This window comes from Ylistrum balloti, unplaced genomic scaffold (assembly GCF_031769215.1).
Source record: "Ylistrum balloti isolate Yb309-2 unplaced genomic scaffold, AGI_CSIRO_Ybal_v1 Utg371308, whole genome shotgun sequence".
In the NCBI taxonomy this organism is placed as follows: domain Eukaryota; kingdom Metazoa; phylum Mollusca; class Bivalvia; order Pectinida; family Pectinidae; genus Ylistrum; species Ylistrum balloti.
The window spans coordinates 85,296-100,450 of NW_026782699.1; the positions used below are offsets into that span (position 1 = coordinate 85,296).

General features: G+C 37.3%; 1 protein-coding gene across 1 annotated transcript; it reads left to right on the forward strand.

The window, feature by feature from the left end:
- The first annotated feature begins 325 nt into the window (after positions 1-325).
- LOC132561910 (uncharacterized) lies at positions 326-14,329 on the forward strand. The gene is made up of 8 exons (XM_060226625.1): positions 326-400; positions 2,028-2,116; positions 2,939-3,063; positions 4,268-4,462; positions 5,300-5,441; positions 11,917-12,428; positions 12,644-12,777; positions 14,252-14,329. Exons 1-8 carry the CDS (start codon positions 326-328, stop codon positions 14,327-14,329), a joined length of 1,350 nt encoding a protein of 449 aa, XP_060082608.1.
- The last annotated feature ends 826 nt before the right edge of the window (positions 14,330-15,155 follow it).

The following is a 15,155-nucleotide window of genomic DNA, read 5'->3' on the forward strand; positions in this document are numbered from 1 at the left end:
GGAACACTGCGCATGTAATCCAGAAATTATCGCAGGATAACCCCGAAGATAGGTTTGACAGCCAGTAAGGGTAGAGAATGAGTATCAAAGGCCCATGATTTATTCACCTGCTAAAGCAACAAGTACAGTAAGAGAAGAGAAAGGGACAACCCTTTTGATGGGCATCAAATCCTGAAGGTCATGCATATGCATGAGAGGCAAGACGAAACTCAAGAATATCAATATTTTTTGTTTTCATTTCAATAGATAAAGACTGGAAGCTACATCTTCATGCCCAACTTCAAGTTATCCATGTAGAAAGGAGAAGGTCTTGTCAAGCATCAACATGACCTGTCCCAGGCTGGTCTCCAAAGATTTAGTCTCTGTGTATGTTGGACATATCCATCATGAGGTCACCAAGGTATAAACATTTATTGTTATCTGTGCACTTTCAGCATACTTGGTAATAGAAATGGATGTGTGAGTTATCTTTCCTTAGGGAAAAAGATAGCTTACATGTGCTTCAGTATAAAAGTGTCAGCCATTCACAATACTGTGAAATCATGTATTTTGCTGTGTTTGTGTTTTGTGTGAAAAGAAGTTATTTCATTAACCCTAGATTTTGTAGATTTACATAGCGGAATATGAACACAAATGAAGTAAAGTTAAAAGATTTCACTTAAGTTTGCAGAAAATAGGTATAGGCTAGAGTAGTGAGTAATGGTATATGATCTGCTTTTGGACTAAAGAAGTGGCAGCTCTCACACTTACTTAGGACGGTCTAAAGTTGACTAATTTCAATTAGCTGGTTTGGTCCAAGAAATAACATGCCACAAACAGCTGCAGATTGAGAAACATGACTGACAAGACAGTACATGTGTTGTTTAACCAGGTAGCCTGATGCAGGTATGTTAGGTTATATGAGACAGATATTGATCATGACTTGTTTGAAATGTTATAAATACATACTGACACACACATTTATCACCACATTCCTGCAAGAGGTGTATGCAGAGGGTTACCTCTTTTAAGTAGGTTTGATTGTGTAAGATTCATCTCATCCAGTAGAGTACCAAAGGAGGTTGACCTCAATCAGGTATTAGCCCCTGTGATAAAGGGAACCAGGATAATGGGAAAAATGATGATTTATTAAGGTAACAAGAAAAATGATAATTTATTAAGGTAACAAGCTTATAGTTCGAAAGTGGATTGCTTGATTGAACACCTTAGAGATTTCTTTGTTTGTACTGAAGCCGATGAGTATAATATCGTAAAATTGCCCGTGAAGTGATTGGCATTTAGCATTTAGAAACTGTATACTAGGTAAGTAGAGGTCATGGTACCTTCAAATGGGCAAGCATACTGGTCAGATGCATGAAAATTACTTTAGTTAATTGGACTGTGCTAGGCCTAGGGGGAGATGCTGTTGGATTTGGGCATAAAGGGGATGCACAGATATATATCTACAATGTAGGCTGGCATTTGGCATCTAAGTAGTTGTCTTTTTTGTCAACTACTACCAATATGTCTGACCGACTCCTACTGAATGGTTAGTGTGAGCCAGTCATAACCCTATATATAAGCAAGTACAATGTATTGATGACAAGTATTGTAAATGCATTAAAATACTGAAGATTCATGTCAAGTCATAAATATTTTTCATTGTGTATTCACAATAGTCACAATTTTACACATTTTATAACAGCATACTAGCACTATCTGCTATTGATGTTGAAGAAAGCTTGTGAGAAAGATAATCTATCACCTATGTGTTATGTAGACTATACTCATGTTCTTAGAATCAGATCTCTGCAAAGCTTTGTGCTAAGTTTAGAAATCTTATAATACTGATATAATGTAATAAAGTTTACATAAAAAGAGGTAATAGAATTTCTGTTATTTTCTGGTAAAAATAAAAATGTGTTTTGTGTGTCCTTTTGGATAATCATGTTTATTGAACAATATTTGGAAATAAATAAACTGATGTTTGTTAGAGAATTGATGTAGAGATCACACTGATTTCCTGTAATGTCTTTGTTTCACTTCAGGCTGAATTGGTTGAACTATTCAGTGGGTGTGGCAGGGTTGAAGATCTCTTCATTGTAGAGAACCAGCGAGCTGGAAGCTACAACTTTGGGTATTATATTATATATAACATGTTTGATAGCAGTGACATCTTGAAACATTCTTTATATTTTATTGGTTTATAGTGAGGATCAAACCAATACTCTCGAATTACAAAAAATACCAAAATTTCCAAAGTGATGATAAAAGGACTTACTCTTACATGTAAATGGTATGCAATGTGCAAATGTAAAGAAACAATTCAGACAAAATGGGATCCAATGGCTTTTATGCTGAATGTTCAACTATAAGTATTTTGTAGCAGACATTAGTTTGAAAGAATGTGAAAAGAACATTGAAACAGCCTAACAATGGTAAAATGGTTGATAATGGAACTTATTTGTAAATTATGTTTGATTGCATTGCAAATTCTATTTACATTCTGTACATTGATCTTAAATATGAAAGCAAGAGGTTTCTGTTATCCAGTAATAACATTAAGTTCTCCCCTGAATGTTGCTGTTGGTGGTTATGACTTAATAGTTTTAATTTTTAGTTTTAATGACTTAACAGTTGCTAGTTAATTGTTCATGGTGCTAGTTCAGCGAGAGTACAAGATGCAGAGGTGCAGGCTTTAAATGTTTATCATAATTAAGTTCTAAAACTGATATTGTTGAGTAAATATCAGAGCACCATCTATTATAGTAGATAAAGTATGGTATTGATATACAAAATGTGCTCATTTTTCTTGCAACAAAATATTTCAGATTCATTTTTTTTCCCATAACAGTTCCTTTCCTATGTGACCCATTTGTGCAGCCACAATTTTCAATGAACATAGGAAAGCAGTTTAACATAATGCCATTAATTTGATTTCATTCATTTAATTTGAAAGGTTTGTTCGATTCAAGAAGATGGAGAGTGCTGTGAAAGCAGTAACAGATCTACATCGCTGGAAACTCCATGGAACCACGCTTGTGGTTGACCTGGCAAAGGATACATTTGAAAAGTTCGAGAAAGGTTGGCAGTATATTAAAAAATACTTACAAAGCAACACTAGTCTAGGGTCCCAGAATCAAATAACTGTACCATATTTTCCATGTGATTAGTTATAAGTGGCAGAGTCTGTTTTTAGAGATTAAAAAAAAATTGATTCACGTATTAGCTGCACTGTTATAGTGCCGCACCCTTTTCTGACAATGTGGTGACCAGTATGTTAATCAAAAGTTTGTTGATATAACAGACAACGGAAGGATCGTCAGTGAAAAATTTCATAATATTTCACCTTGTAAGTTGCATCAAAGCCACAAACAAACATGGCGGACATTTTAGAATTTAACCCATAACCTAATGACCTTTTTATCCCAGGGTGCTATAGGCTAATGTATACTTCCTCCATGTCTTCTTGCAATCACTGTGAAGTAAGCATGAAAGTCAAGAAGATATTATTGGGGTTCATGTTAAAAGGTATAATTAATTATATCTATGAGAAGGTTGGTTCCATTGCAACTTTCGAATCATCCTTTGTAGATTACAAGTAACAATTCTACATGACCTGTTTCAGTTACAAACATATTGTGGGCGGGTACTTGTAAAAAATGCAATACCGTTACAGCACAATTAATTTTGTTATTCTCCTGATTTTTTTTGATTTTGTATCTTTTGTCCTTACAGTTTGGAAAATATGGTAGTGTGCATGATACCTATATTTGGTTCATTTAACAAGATGAATATTTTATATCTTTGTTGATGATGTAATCATCACAGTAAGCTTCCCTGTTTTTTGTGAAGTACATCATGTTGTATTAGATTTTAGAACCTGTGATAGATTTTAATTAGTTGAAAAGCATTGTTTTCAAACCTATAAGCTCATTAAATGTTTTTTCTGTTTATTTCCATTACATAACATGTTTTCATTCTATTTTGTAAATATACATCATAATATTTTTTTTTTAGAAAATCGGAATTTAATATTTATAGTCTTTATTTACCTTATTGTACTAAATCATCCTATATGAAATACTGAATATATCATAAATTATTTCATGTATTTTAATGTTGAATAACCAAATATGATCATTATTAATGTATTTCTTTAAAAAAAATTAGGTAAGTACAGATTTTAGATATTGCGGTCTTTGTCAAACAACTCAGTGTAATAGCTTCTATTGGAAGTTTTTTATCACTCTCTCATAAATATAGACACCAAGTCTTGTTTTTATAGGAAACATCAACAGGGAGGATTTGTATGGTAAAAAGGAAGGAGATAAAGCTTCTAGCAGAGTTACCCAAAGTCCAGTAGGCACAATGTCGGGGGTCAATCCTGGGGTCAAAGATGTCATGTATATGAGCAGAGTTAGGGAGACTTGTATCTCACTGGACTTGGATGCAAGACTGAAGATGCAAACATTACCTGGCTGTGGTAAGACTTGTAGAAGTAACTTTTGAAAAAAAAAAAGAAGATTGTTAAACTTTCAGTTAACTGGCAGCCAGAGAGCAAGTATTTGTTGTCAGTATACATGTGTAGTTTGAGCTAGGGTCACTTTTGTTTATGAGAAAAATATGGTTTGTTGACATCTTAAAGATAGCATTTCATTCAAAATTGTGGATTGACAAAATTAATACAGGGCACAAAGAGTTCTATTAAGGCCAGTTACACAGTTAGAAAGCTTAATAGGATCAGTTGGTCCATTATGATTTTATAAATGAAAAGCCTTGTTCAAATACTTAAACCAATAAAATTAAAAATGATCCTCGTATTATTCCTTAGTATCCGTTGAATGGTAACTAGATGGTGTAAGTCTTTACATCTGTGGAATGGTAACTTGATCGTGTAAATCTTAAGTATCTGTGGAATAGTAACTAGATGTCACTAATTAGACCAATATGTACTATATGTTTTCCAGCACTTGGAATCTGTGTTATGGTAATAAGAATTCTGACACTGTAAAACTATTTGAAAATTTTTAGCACAAGTATTATATATTATGGTATCATCTGTCACTGGATATCTGCTTGAAGTTTTCCTATACAAGTAATCTATTTTATGGTAGCAAGGAGTTCCATGTGAAATTTTCCAGCACAATAAATCTGTTTAAATGTGTCTGACACTTGTTAGTAATTAAATATATATCTCTATTTTGATTATATAACTCATGCTTTAAAAAGTATTAAGAGCTTGTTGAACATTTATCTTAGTTTATCATTTTATTACATTACCACCTCTGTTATTTATCCTAATCAACCTTGACTTCAGATGGATCACGTTTGAACCATGTGGATGTTGACTGTCTTATGGAAGACATCAGTAAGGCTAAACAGGATCGAGTTTCCACACAGTGTGAACCACTACCAGAAGAAGCTAGCATAAAGAATGTTAAGGAGAAACTGTTGCTTGGGTAAATTATATTGGTCTTACTGAATGACATCTTTACACACATTAACTACACTAAATTTAATAAAAAAATTCAATTATGACACTTATAATTATTTCTTGCAATCTATTTATGTAACAGATGATTCAAATATCCTCTTTGCTCTCTCACTATCCAGGCTCATTTTGTCTGATTCTCTTACTAATCAGTCACTGCTAATCTGATTCTCTCACTAATCAGTCACTGCTAATCTGATTCTCTCACTAATCAGTCACCACTTATCCTGATTCTCTTACTGATCAGTCACCACAAACCTGATTCGCTTACTAATCAGTCACCACAAACCTGATTCTCTTACTAATCAGTCACCACAAACCTGATTCGCTTACTAATCAGTCACCACAAACCTGATTCTCTTACTGATCAGTCACCACAAACCTGATTCTCTTACTGATCAGTCACCACAAACCTGATTCTCTTACTAATCAGTCACCACAAACCTGATTCGCTTACTGATCAGTCACCACAAACCTGATTCTCTTACTAATCAGTCACCACAAACCTGATTCGCTTACTGATCAGTCACCACAAACCTGATTCTCTTACTGATCAGTCACCACAAACCTGATTCTCTTACTGATCAGTCACCACAAACCTGATTCTCTTACTAATCAGTCACCACAAACCTGATTCTCTTACTAATCAGTCACCACAAACCTGATTCTCTTACTGATCAGTCACCACAAACCTGATTCTCTTACTGATCAGTCACCACAAACCTGATTCGCTTACTAATCAGTCACCACAAACCTGATTCTCTTACTGATCAGTCACCACAAACCTGATTCTCTTACTGATCAGTCACCACAAACCTGATTCGCTTACTGATCAGTCACCACAAATCTGATTCTCTTACTAATCAGTCACCACAAACCTGATTCTCTTACTGATCAGTCACCACAAACCTGATTCGCTTACTAATCAGTCACCACAAACCTGATTCTCTTACTGATCAGTCACCACAAACCTGATTCGCTTACTGATCAGTCACCACAAACCTGATTCGCTTACTAATCAGTCACCACAAACCTGATTCTCTTACTGATCAGTCACCACAAACCTGATTCTCTTACTGATCAGTCACCACAAACCTGATTCTCTCACTAATCAGTCACCACAAACCTGATTATCTCACTGATCAGTCACCACAAACCTGATTCTCTTACTGATCAGTCACCACAAACCTGATTCTCTTACTGATCAGTCACCACAAACCTGATTCGCTTACTGATCAGTCACCACAAACCTGATTCTCTTACTGATCAGTCACCACAAACCTGATTCTCTTACTGATCAGTCACCACAAACCTGATTCTCTTACTGATCAGTCACCACAAACCTGATTCGCTTACTAATCAGTCACCACAAACCTGATTCTCTTACTGATCAGTCACCACAAACCTGATTCTCTTACTGATCAGTCACCACAAACCTGATTCTCTCACTAATCAGTCACCACAAACCTGATTCTCTTACTGATCAGTCACCACAAACCTGATTCTCTCACTGATCAGTCACCACAAACCTGATTCTCTTACTGATCAGTCACCACAAACCTGATTCTCTTACTGATCAGTCACCACAAACCTGATTCTCTTACTGATCAGTCACCACAAACCTGATTCTCTCACTAATCAGTGACCACAAACCTAATTCTCTTACTGATCAGTCACCACTAATCTGATTCTGTCACTAATCAGTCACCACAAACCTGATTCTCTTACTGATCAGTCACCACAAACCTGATTCTCTTACTGATCAGTCACCGCTAATCAGATTCTCTCACTAATCATTCACCACAAACCTGATTCTCTCACTGATCAGTCACCACAAACCTGATTCTCTTACTGATCAGTCACCACAAACCTAATTCTCTTACTGAGCTGTCACCACAAACCTGATTCTCTTACTGATCAGTCACCACAAACCTGATTCTCTTACTGATCAGTCACCACAAACCTGATTCTCTTACTGATCAGTCACCACAAACCTGATTCTCTTACTGATCAGTCACCACAAACCTGATTCTCTTACTGATCAGTCACCACAAACCTGATTCTCTTACTGATCAGTCACCACTAATCTGATTCTGTCACTAATCAGTCACCACAAACCTGATTCTCTTACTGATCAGTCACCACTAATCTGATTCTGTCACTAATCAGTCACCACAAACCTGATTCTCTTACTGATCAGTCACCACAAACCTGATTCTCTTACTGATCAGTCACCACAAACCTGATTCTCTCACTAATCAGTGACCACAAACCTGATTCTCTTACTGATCAGACACCGCTAATCAGATTCTCTCACTAATCAGTTACCACAAACCTGATTCTCTTACTAATCAGACACTGCTAATCTGATTCTCTCACTAATCAGTCACCACAAACCTGATTCTCTTACTGATCAGTCACCACAAACCTGATTCGCTTACTGATCAGTCACCACAAACCTGATTCTCTTACTGATCAGTCACCACAAACCTGATTCTCTTACTGATCAGTCACCACTAATCAGATTCTGTCACTAATCAGTTACCACAAACCTGATTCTCTTACTGATCAGTCACCACTAATCATATTCTCTCACTAATCGGTCACCACAAACCTGATTCTCTTACTGATCAGTCACCACAAACCTGATTCTCTTACTGATCAGTCACCACAAACCTGATTCTCTTACTGATCAGTCACCACTAATCTGATTCTGTCACTAATCAGTCACCACAAACCTGATTCTCTTACTGATCAGTCACCACAAAATTCTCCTGATTCGCTGTCACTAATCAGTCACCACAAACCTGATTCTCTTACTGATCAGTCACCACAAACCTGATTCTCTTACTGATCAGTCACCACAAACCTGATTCTCTCACTAATCAGTCACCACTAATCTGATTCTGTCACTAATCAGTCACCACAAACCTGATTCTCTTACTGATCAGTCACCACAAACCTGATTCGCTTACTGATCAGTCACCACAAACCTGATTCTCTTACTGATCAGTCACCACAAACCTGATTCTCTCACTAATCAGTCACCACAAACCTGATTCTCTTACTGATCAGTCACCACAAACCTGATTCTCTTACTGATCAGTCACCACAAACCTGATTCTCTTACTGATCAGTCACCACAAACCTGATTCTCTCACTAATCAGTGACCACAAACCTGATTCTCTTACTGATCAGTCACCACTAATCTGATTCTGTCACTAATCAGTCACCACAAACCTGATTCTCTTACTGATCAGTCACCACAAACCTGATTCTCTTACTGATCAGTCACCGCTAATCAGATTCTCTCACTAATCATTCACCACAAACCTGATTCTCTCACTGATCAGTCACCACAAACCTGATTCTCTTACTGATCAGTCACCACAAACCTAATTCTCTTACTGAGCAGTCACCACAAACCTGATTCTCTTACTGATCAGTCACCACAAACCTGATTCTCTTACTGATCAGTCACCACAAACCTGATTCTCTTACTGATCAGTCACCACAAACATGATTCTCTTACTGATCAGTCACCACAAACCTGATTCTCTTACTGATCAGTCACCACAAACCTGATTCTCTTACTGATCAGTCACCACTAATCTGATTCTGTCACTAATCAGTCACCACTAATCTGATTCTGTCACTAATCAGTCACCACAAACCTGATTCTCTTACTGATCAGTCACCACTAATCTGATTCTGTCACTAATCAGTCACCACAAACCTGATTCTCTTTCTGATCAGTCACCACAAACCTGATTCTCTTACTGATCAATCACCACAAACCTGATTCTCTTACTGATCAGTCACCACAAACCTGATTCTCTTACTGATCAGTGACCACAAACCTGATTCTCTTACTGATCAGACACCGCTAATCAGATTCTCTCACTAATCAGTTACCACAAACCTGATTCTCTTACTAATCAGACACTGCTAATCTGATTCTCTCACTAATCAGTCACCACAAACCTGATTCTCTTACTGATCAGTCACCACAAACCTGATTCGCTTACTGATCAGTCACCACAAACCTGATTCTCTTACTGATCAGTCACCACAAACCTGATTCTCTTACTGATCAGTCACCACTAATCAGATTCTGTCACTAATCAGTTACCACAAACCTGATTCTCTTACTGATCAGTCACCACTAATCATATTCTCTCACTAATCGGTCACCACAAACCTGATTCTCTTACTGATCAGTCACCACAAACCTGATTCTCTTACTGATCAGTCACCACAAACCTGATTCTCTTACTGATCAGTCACCACTAATCTGATTCTGTCACTAATCAGTCACCACAAACCTGATTCTCTTACTGATCAGTCACCACAAACCTGATTCTCTTACTGATCAGTCACCACTAATCAGATTCTCTTACTGAGCAGTCACCACTAATCAGATTCTGTCACTAATCGGTCACCACAAACCTGATTCTCTTACTGATCAGTCACCACAAACCTGATTCTCTTACTGATCAGTCACCACTAATCAGATTCTCTCACTAATCAGTCACCACAAACCTGATTCTCTTACTGATCAGTCACCACTAATCAGATTCTCTCACTAATCGGTCACCACAAACCTGATTCTCTTACTGATCAGTCACCACTAATCAGATTCTCTTACTGAGCAGTCACCACTAATCAGATTCTGTCACTAATCAGTCACCACTAATCAGATTCTGTCACTAATCAGTCACCACTAGTCTGATTCTGTCACTAATCAGTCACCACTAATCTGATTCTGTCACTAATCAGTCACCACTAATCAGTCACCACTAATCAGATTCTGTCACTAATCAGTCACCACTAATCAGATTCTGTCACTAATCAGTCACCACTAATCTGATTCTGTCACTAATCAGTCACCACTAATCTGATTCTGTCACTTATCAGTCACCACTATTCAGATTCTGTCACTAATCAGTCACCACTAGTCTGATTCTCTTACTAATCAGTCACCACTTTTCCTGATTCTGTCACTAATCAGTCACCACTAATCTGATTCTGTCACTAATCAGTCACCACTAATCAGATTCTGTCACTAATCAGTCACCACTAATCAGATTCTGTCACTAATCAGTCACCACTAATCAGATTCTGTCACTAATCAGTCACCACTAATCAGATTCTGTCACTAATCAGTCACCACTAATCAGATTCTGTCACTAATCAGTCACCACTAGTCTGATTCTCTTACTAATCAGTCACCACTTTTCCTGATTCTGTCACTAATCAGTCACCACTAATCAGATTCTGTCACTAATCAGTCACCACTAATCAGATTCTGTCACTAATCAGTCACCACTAGTCTGATTCTCTAACTAATCAGTCACCACTAGTCTGATTCTGTCACTAATCAGTCACCACTAGTCTGATTCTCTAACTAATCAGACACCACTAATCAGATTCTGTCACTAATCAGTCACCACTAATCTGATTTTGTCACTAATCAGTCACCACTTATCAGATTCTGTCACTAATCAGTTACCACATATCTTGATTCTGTCACTTATCAGTCACCACTAATCTGATTCTGTCACTAATCAGTCACCACTAGTCTGATTCTGTCACTAATCAGTCACCACTAATCAGATTCTGTCACTAATCAGTCACCACTAGTCTGATTCTGTCACTAATCAGTCACCACTAATCTGATTCTGTCACTAATCAGTCACCACTAGTCTGATTCTGTCACTAATCAGTCACCACTAGTCTGATTCTGTCACTAATCAGTTACCACAAATATGATTCTGTCACTAATCAGTCACCACTAATCAGATTCTGTCACTGATAAGTCTCCACTAATCTGATTCTATCAGTCATCAGTCACCACTAATCTGATTCTGTCACTAATCTGTCACCACTAATCTGATTCTCTCACTGATCAGTCACCACAAATCAGATTCTGTCACTATCCAGTCACCACTTATCTGACTCTGTCACTAATCAGTCACCACTTATCAGATTCTGTCACTAATCAGTTACCACATATCTTGATTCTGTCACTTATCAGTCACCACTAATCAGATTCTGTCACTAATCAGTCACCACTAGTCTGATTCTGTCACTAATCAGTCACCACTAATCTGATTCTGTCACTAATCAGTCACCACTAGTCTGATTCTGTCACTAATCAGTCACCACTAGTCTGATTCTGTCACTAATCAGTTACCACAAATATGATTCTGTCACTAATCAGTCACCACTAATCAGATTCTGTCACTGATAAGTCTCCACTAATCTGATTCTGTCACTAATCAGTCACCACTAATCAGATTCTGTCACTAATCTGTCACCACTAATCTGATTCTCTCACTGATCAGTCACCACAAATCAGATTCTGTCACTATCCAGTCACCACTTATCTGACTCTCTCACTATCTGGCCTGTCCTCAGAATGTGTTTTATTTGAATACAGGACTGGAGATGACTTGGCTTTGGGACGAGAGAAAGTGAAGGACTTTGTATCAGCCTTAAGTGATGTGATGGGCACCATCAACACCTTTCTGAAAGAGCATCAGCTGGAGGAGTTGGGTGAGGAAAACAAAATTGCTGAATGTAAAACTGAAATTACATCAGACAACCTACAGAGTGATGACAGCCGGCTTCAGGATTACAAACATGAGGATAACATACTGTCAGACACATCACCCAGATCTGAGATGGTTGGTTCAATTTCAGTAGCCTTGAAAGATGTACCAGACCTAGACCCACTGTCTAGAGAGAGTAGCATATCCTCCTCAGATGACAGTGACACAGGGGTGTTTGGGGGAGACTCTGGTGTAGAGTTTGATCATAAATCTTGTGGAGGGGCAGCTGTGATTCAGGGAGATAACAGCCCATTAACAGAACTCAAGTCTGACAGCACACCTGCTGCTAAGAAATCTGACACCCATTTTAATCCTGTTGTCCAGAACTTCTTTGCAAGAGGTGAGATATTCTATATGTGGTTGGTTCTTTTTGATATCCAGACCATTTAGCTGCAGAGTGCTGGTGTTAATGTTGATATATAGAAACATTGTCAAATCTTGCATGATTTGTTGAAGTTTACATTCAAGAGAATACCTAGTTATGGTATGATTTGTTGCTATGTTGTTAAAAGGGTGAATTTCATTTTTAGTTATTTCTGTATTGAATTTTTACAGCTTCTCTAGGGCGAGGGAGAGGATATGGGCGTGGTACTCCTGCAGCAATGGGCTATGGAAGAGGCATGGCAACACTACCTTTCCAGGGCTATGGCAGAGGTAATCGTCATATGATCAAAATAGGTGGCTGTCTTGTTCGTCCTTCATTTTGTGTCCAGATCATAATTTTGCCCACAGATAAGCAAGGATCATGAAACTTGCTATATACGTTGGTCATATAAAGAGTATGTGCAGTATACGAAATTCAAGGCCTACAACCCCTTAATCACAGAATTATTGCCATTTGATGAAATAAGTGGTCAGTGAAGTCGTTTTTAGGGAGAATTCCTCAGTTTCACTGATACTTTTGTCATTAAAATTGTTATAGAATTTTTTGTCGTGCTTTGGAAGAATTTAATATGGCTGTTGGATCAATTTTATGTAGGTAGGTAGTACTCTTCTAAGGGAAACAGAGAAATCTTTCTGATAAAGAGTCAAGTGCTGGGTCTCAAAATCTCCACCTTATCTAGCAAATCTAATGACAGGTATTTGTGTGCAAATAGAATTTCAGAGAAAAAATATTGTAATAAGGCAGGTTTCTCATCAACTGGTAGAGAAAACTGTGGTTGTCTCTTCCTGTATATTTGATACAGTCATGTACATGTAAATCCATAGTTATGTAGTGGTCACACTTCTGTGTATGTCTTTTTGTGGTGGTGGTTTGTGCAGTTTTTCTGTGTATGCCATTTTATGGTGGTGGTTTGGGCAGTGTTTCTGTGTATGTCATTTTATGGTGGTGGTTTGGGCAGTGTTTCTGTGTATGCCATTTTATGGTGGTGGTTTGAGCAGTGTTTCTGTGTATACCATTTTATGGTGGTGGTTTGGGCAGTGTTTCTGTGTATGCCATTTTATGGTGGTGGTTTGGGCAGTGTTTCTGTGTATGCCATTTTATGGTGGTGGTTTGGGCAGTGTTTTGTGTATGCCATTTTATGATGGTGGTTTGAGCAGTGTTTCAGTGTATACCATTTTATGGTGGTGGTTTGGGCAGTGTTTCTGTGTATGCCATTTTATGGTGGTGGTTTGGGCAGTGTTTCTGTGTATGCCATTTTATGGTGGTGGTTTGGGCAGTGTTTCTGTGTATACCATTTTATGGTGGTGGTTTGGGCAGTGTTTCTGCGTATGCCATTTTATGGTGGTGGTTTGGGCAGTGTTTCTGTGTATGCCATTTTATGGTGGTGGTTTGGGCAGTGTTTCTGTGTATGCCATTTTATGGTGGTGGTTTGGGCAGTGTTTCTGTGTATGCCATTTTATGGTGGTGGTTTGGGCAGTGTTTCTGTGTATGCCATTTTATGGTGGTGGTTTGGGCAGTGTTTCTGTGTTGTCACTTTGTATTTCTTTTTACGTTTAATCAATATATTTCCTAAGCCACTTAACTATGGAAATTTTTCTCAATATTGATACAAAAATTAAGTATGAGAATACCTTTGACTAGTGTTTTAGGGCTCTAAGTTCAAAGTCATCATTATTTTGTCTATGTAAAGAATTTTTGTCAGTGTTGACAGTCAGTTCAATGCAAGTAGGAGGATTCATGTCTCACAAACATTTACAAGATTTTTGCATGTTTTACAGGTATTGGACAGTAGTTTTGGAGGAGAAATTGGAAGTGATATTGTAGCTGGATTCTGCCTGTTGAAAATCCTGGTGTGAACTTGTAAACAGGAGCAGGATGCCACTCTTTACAGCTGTGTAATATCTGTTTAAAAATCTCTGCAATTCCACATGATATTTCAACTATATCAACCAGCAGTGTTATACCCAGATTTTCAGCTGCTGACTCCTTTTTTACAAAAGATATGGTAAATCATTTAACTTTTAAATTGTCTTTGTATACAGTGCTCAGATGATAGAAACATAAATGGCCAGTTATATCACTAAACCTGGTTGAAATTTTAAATTTTGTAAGGAAGTACAAATGCATTGTCCTGCAGAAAGATTTTAATTTTGATATTTAAATTTTATTTTTTAAAATAGTATACATGTATGTGTAAATTTATCTTTATTTCTAGGCCTGGAATCAATAGTGAAGAATGCTAAAAAGAATAATGTATTTTTAAAAAAGTCTTGAATGTTTACAGAATGCTTAGATTAAAAGTAAAATTGATTCTGTTACTCAGAATGGTTAGGTTTAAAGTTGATGATTCTGTTACTCGGAATGGTTAGGTTTAAAGTTGATGATTCTGTTACTCGGAATGGTTAGGTTTAAAGTTGATGATTCTGTTACTCGGAATGGTTAGGTTTAAAGTTGGTGATTCTGTATACGGAATGGTTAGGTTTAAAGTTGATTATTCTGTTACTCAGAATGGTTAGTTTTAAAGTTGATGGTTCTGCTACTCAGAACAGTTAGGTTTAAAGTTGATGATATATTTGCTCTTTGGAGTCATTGTAACGGCAAATGTTAAAAAAATGTTTTGTAGGGAGTGAATTGTAGTCACAGGCTTTTACACTTGTTGCCATATTGTTGAATTTGAACTGA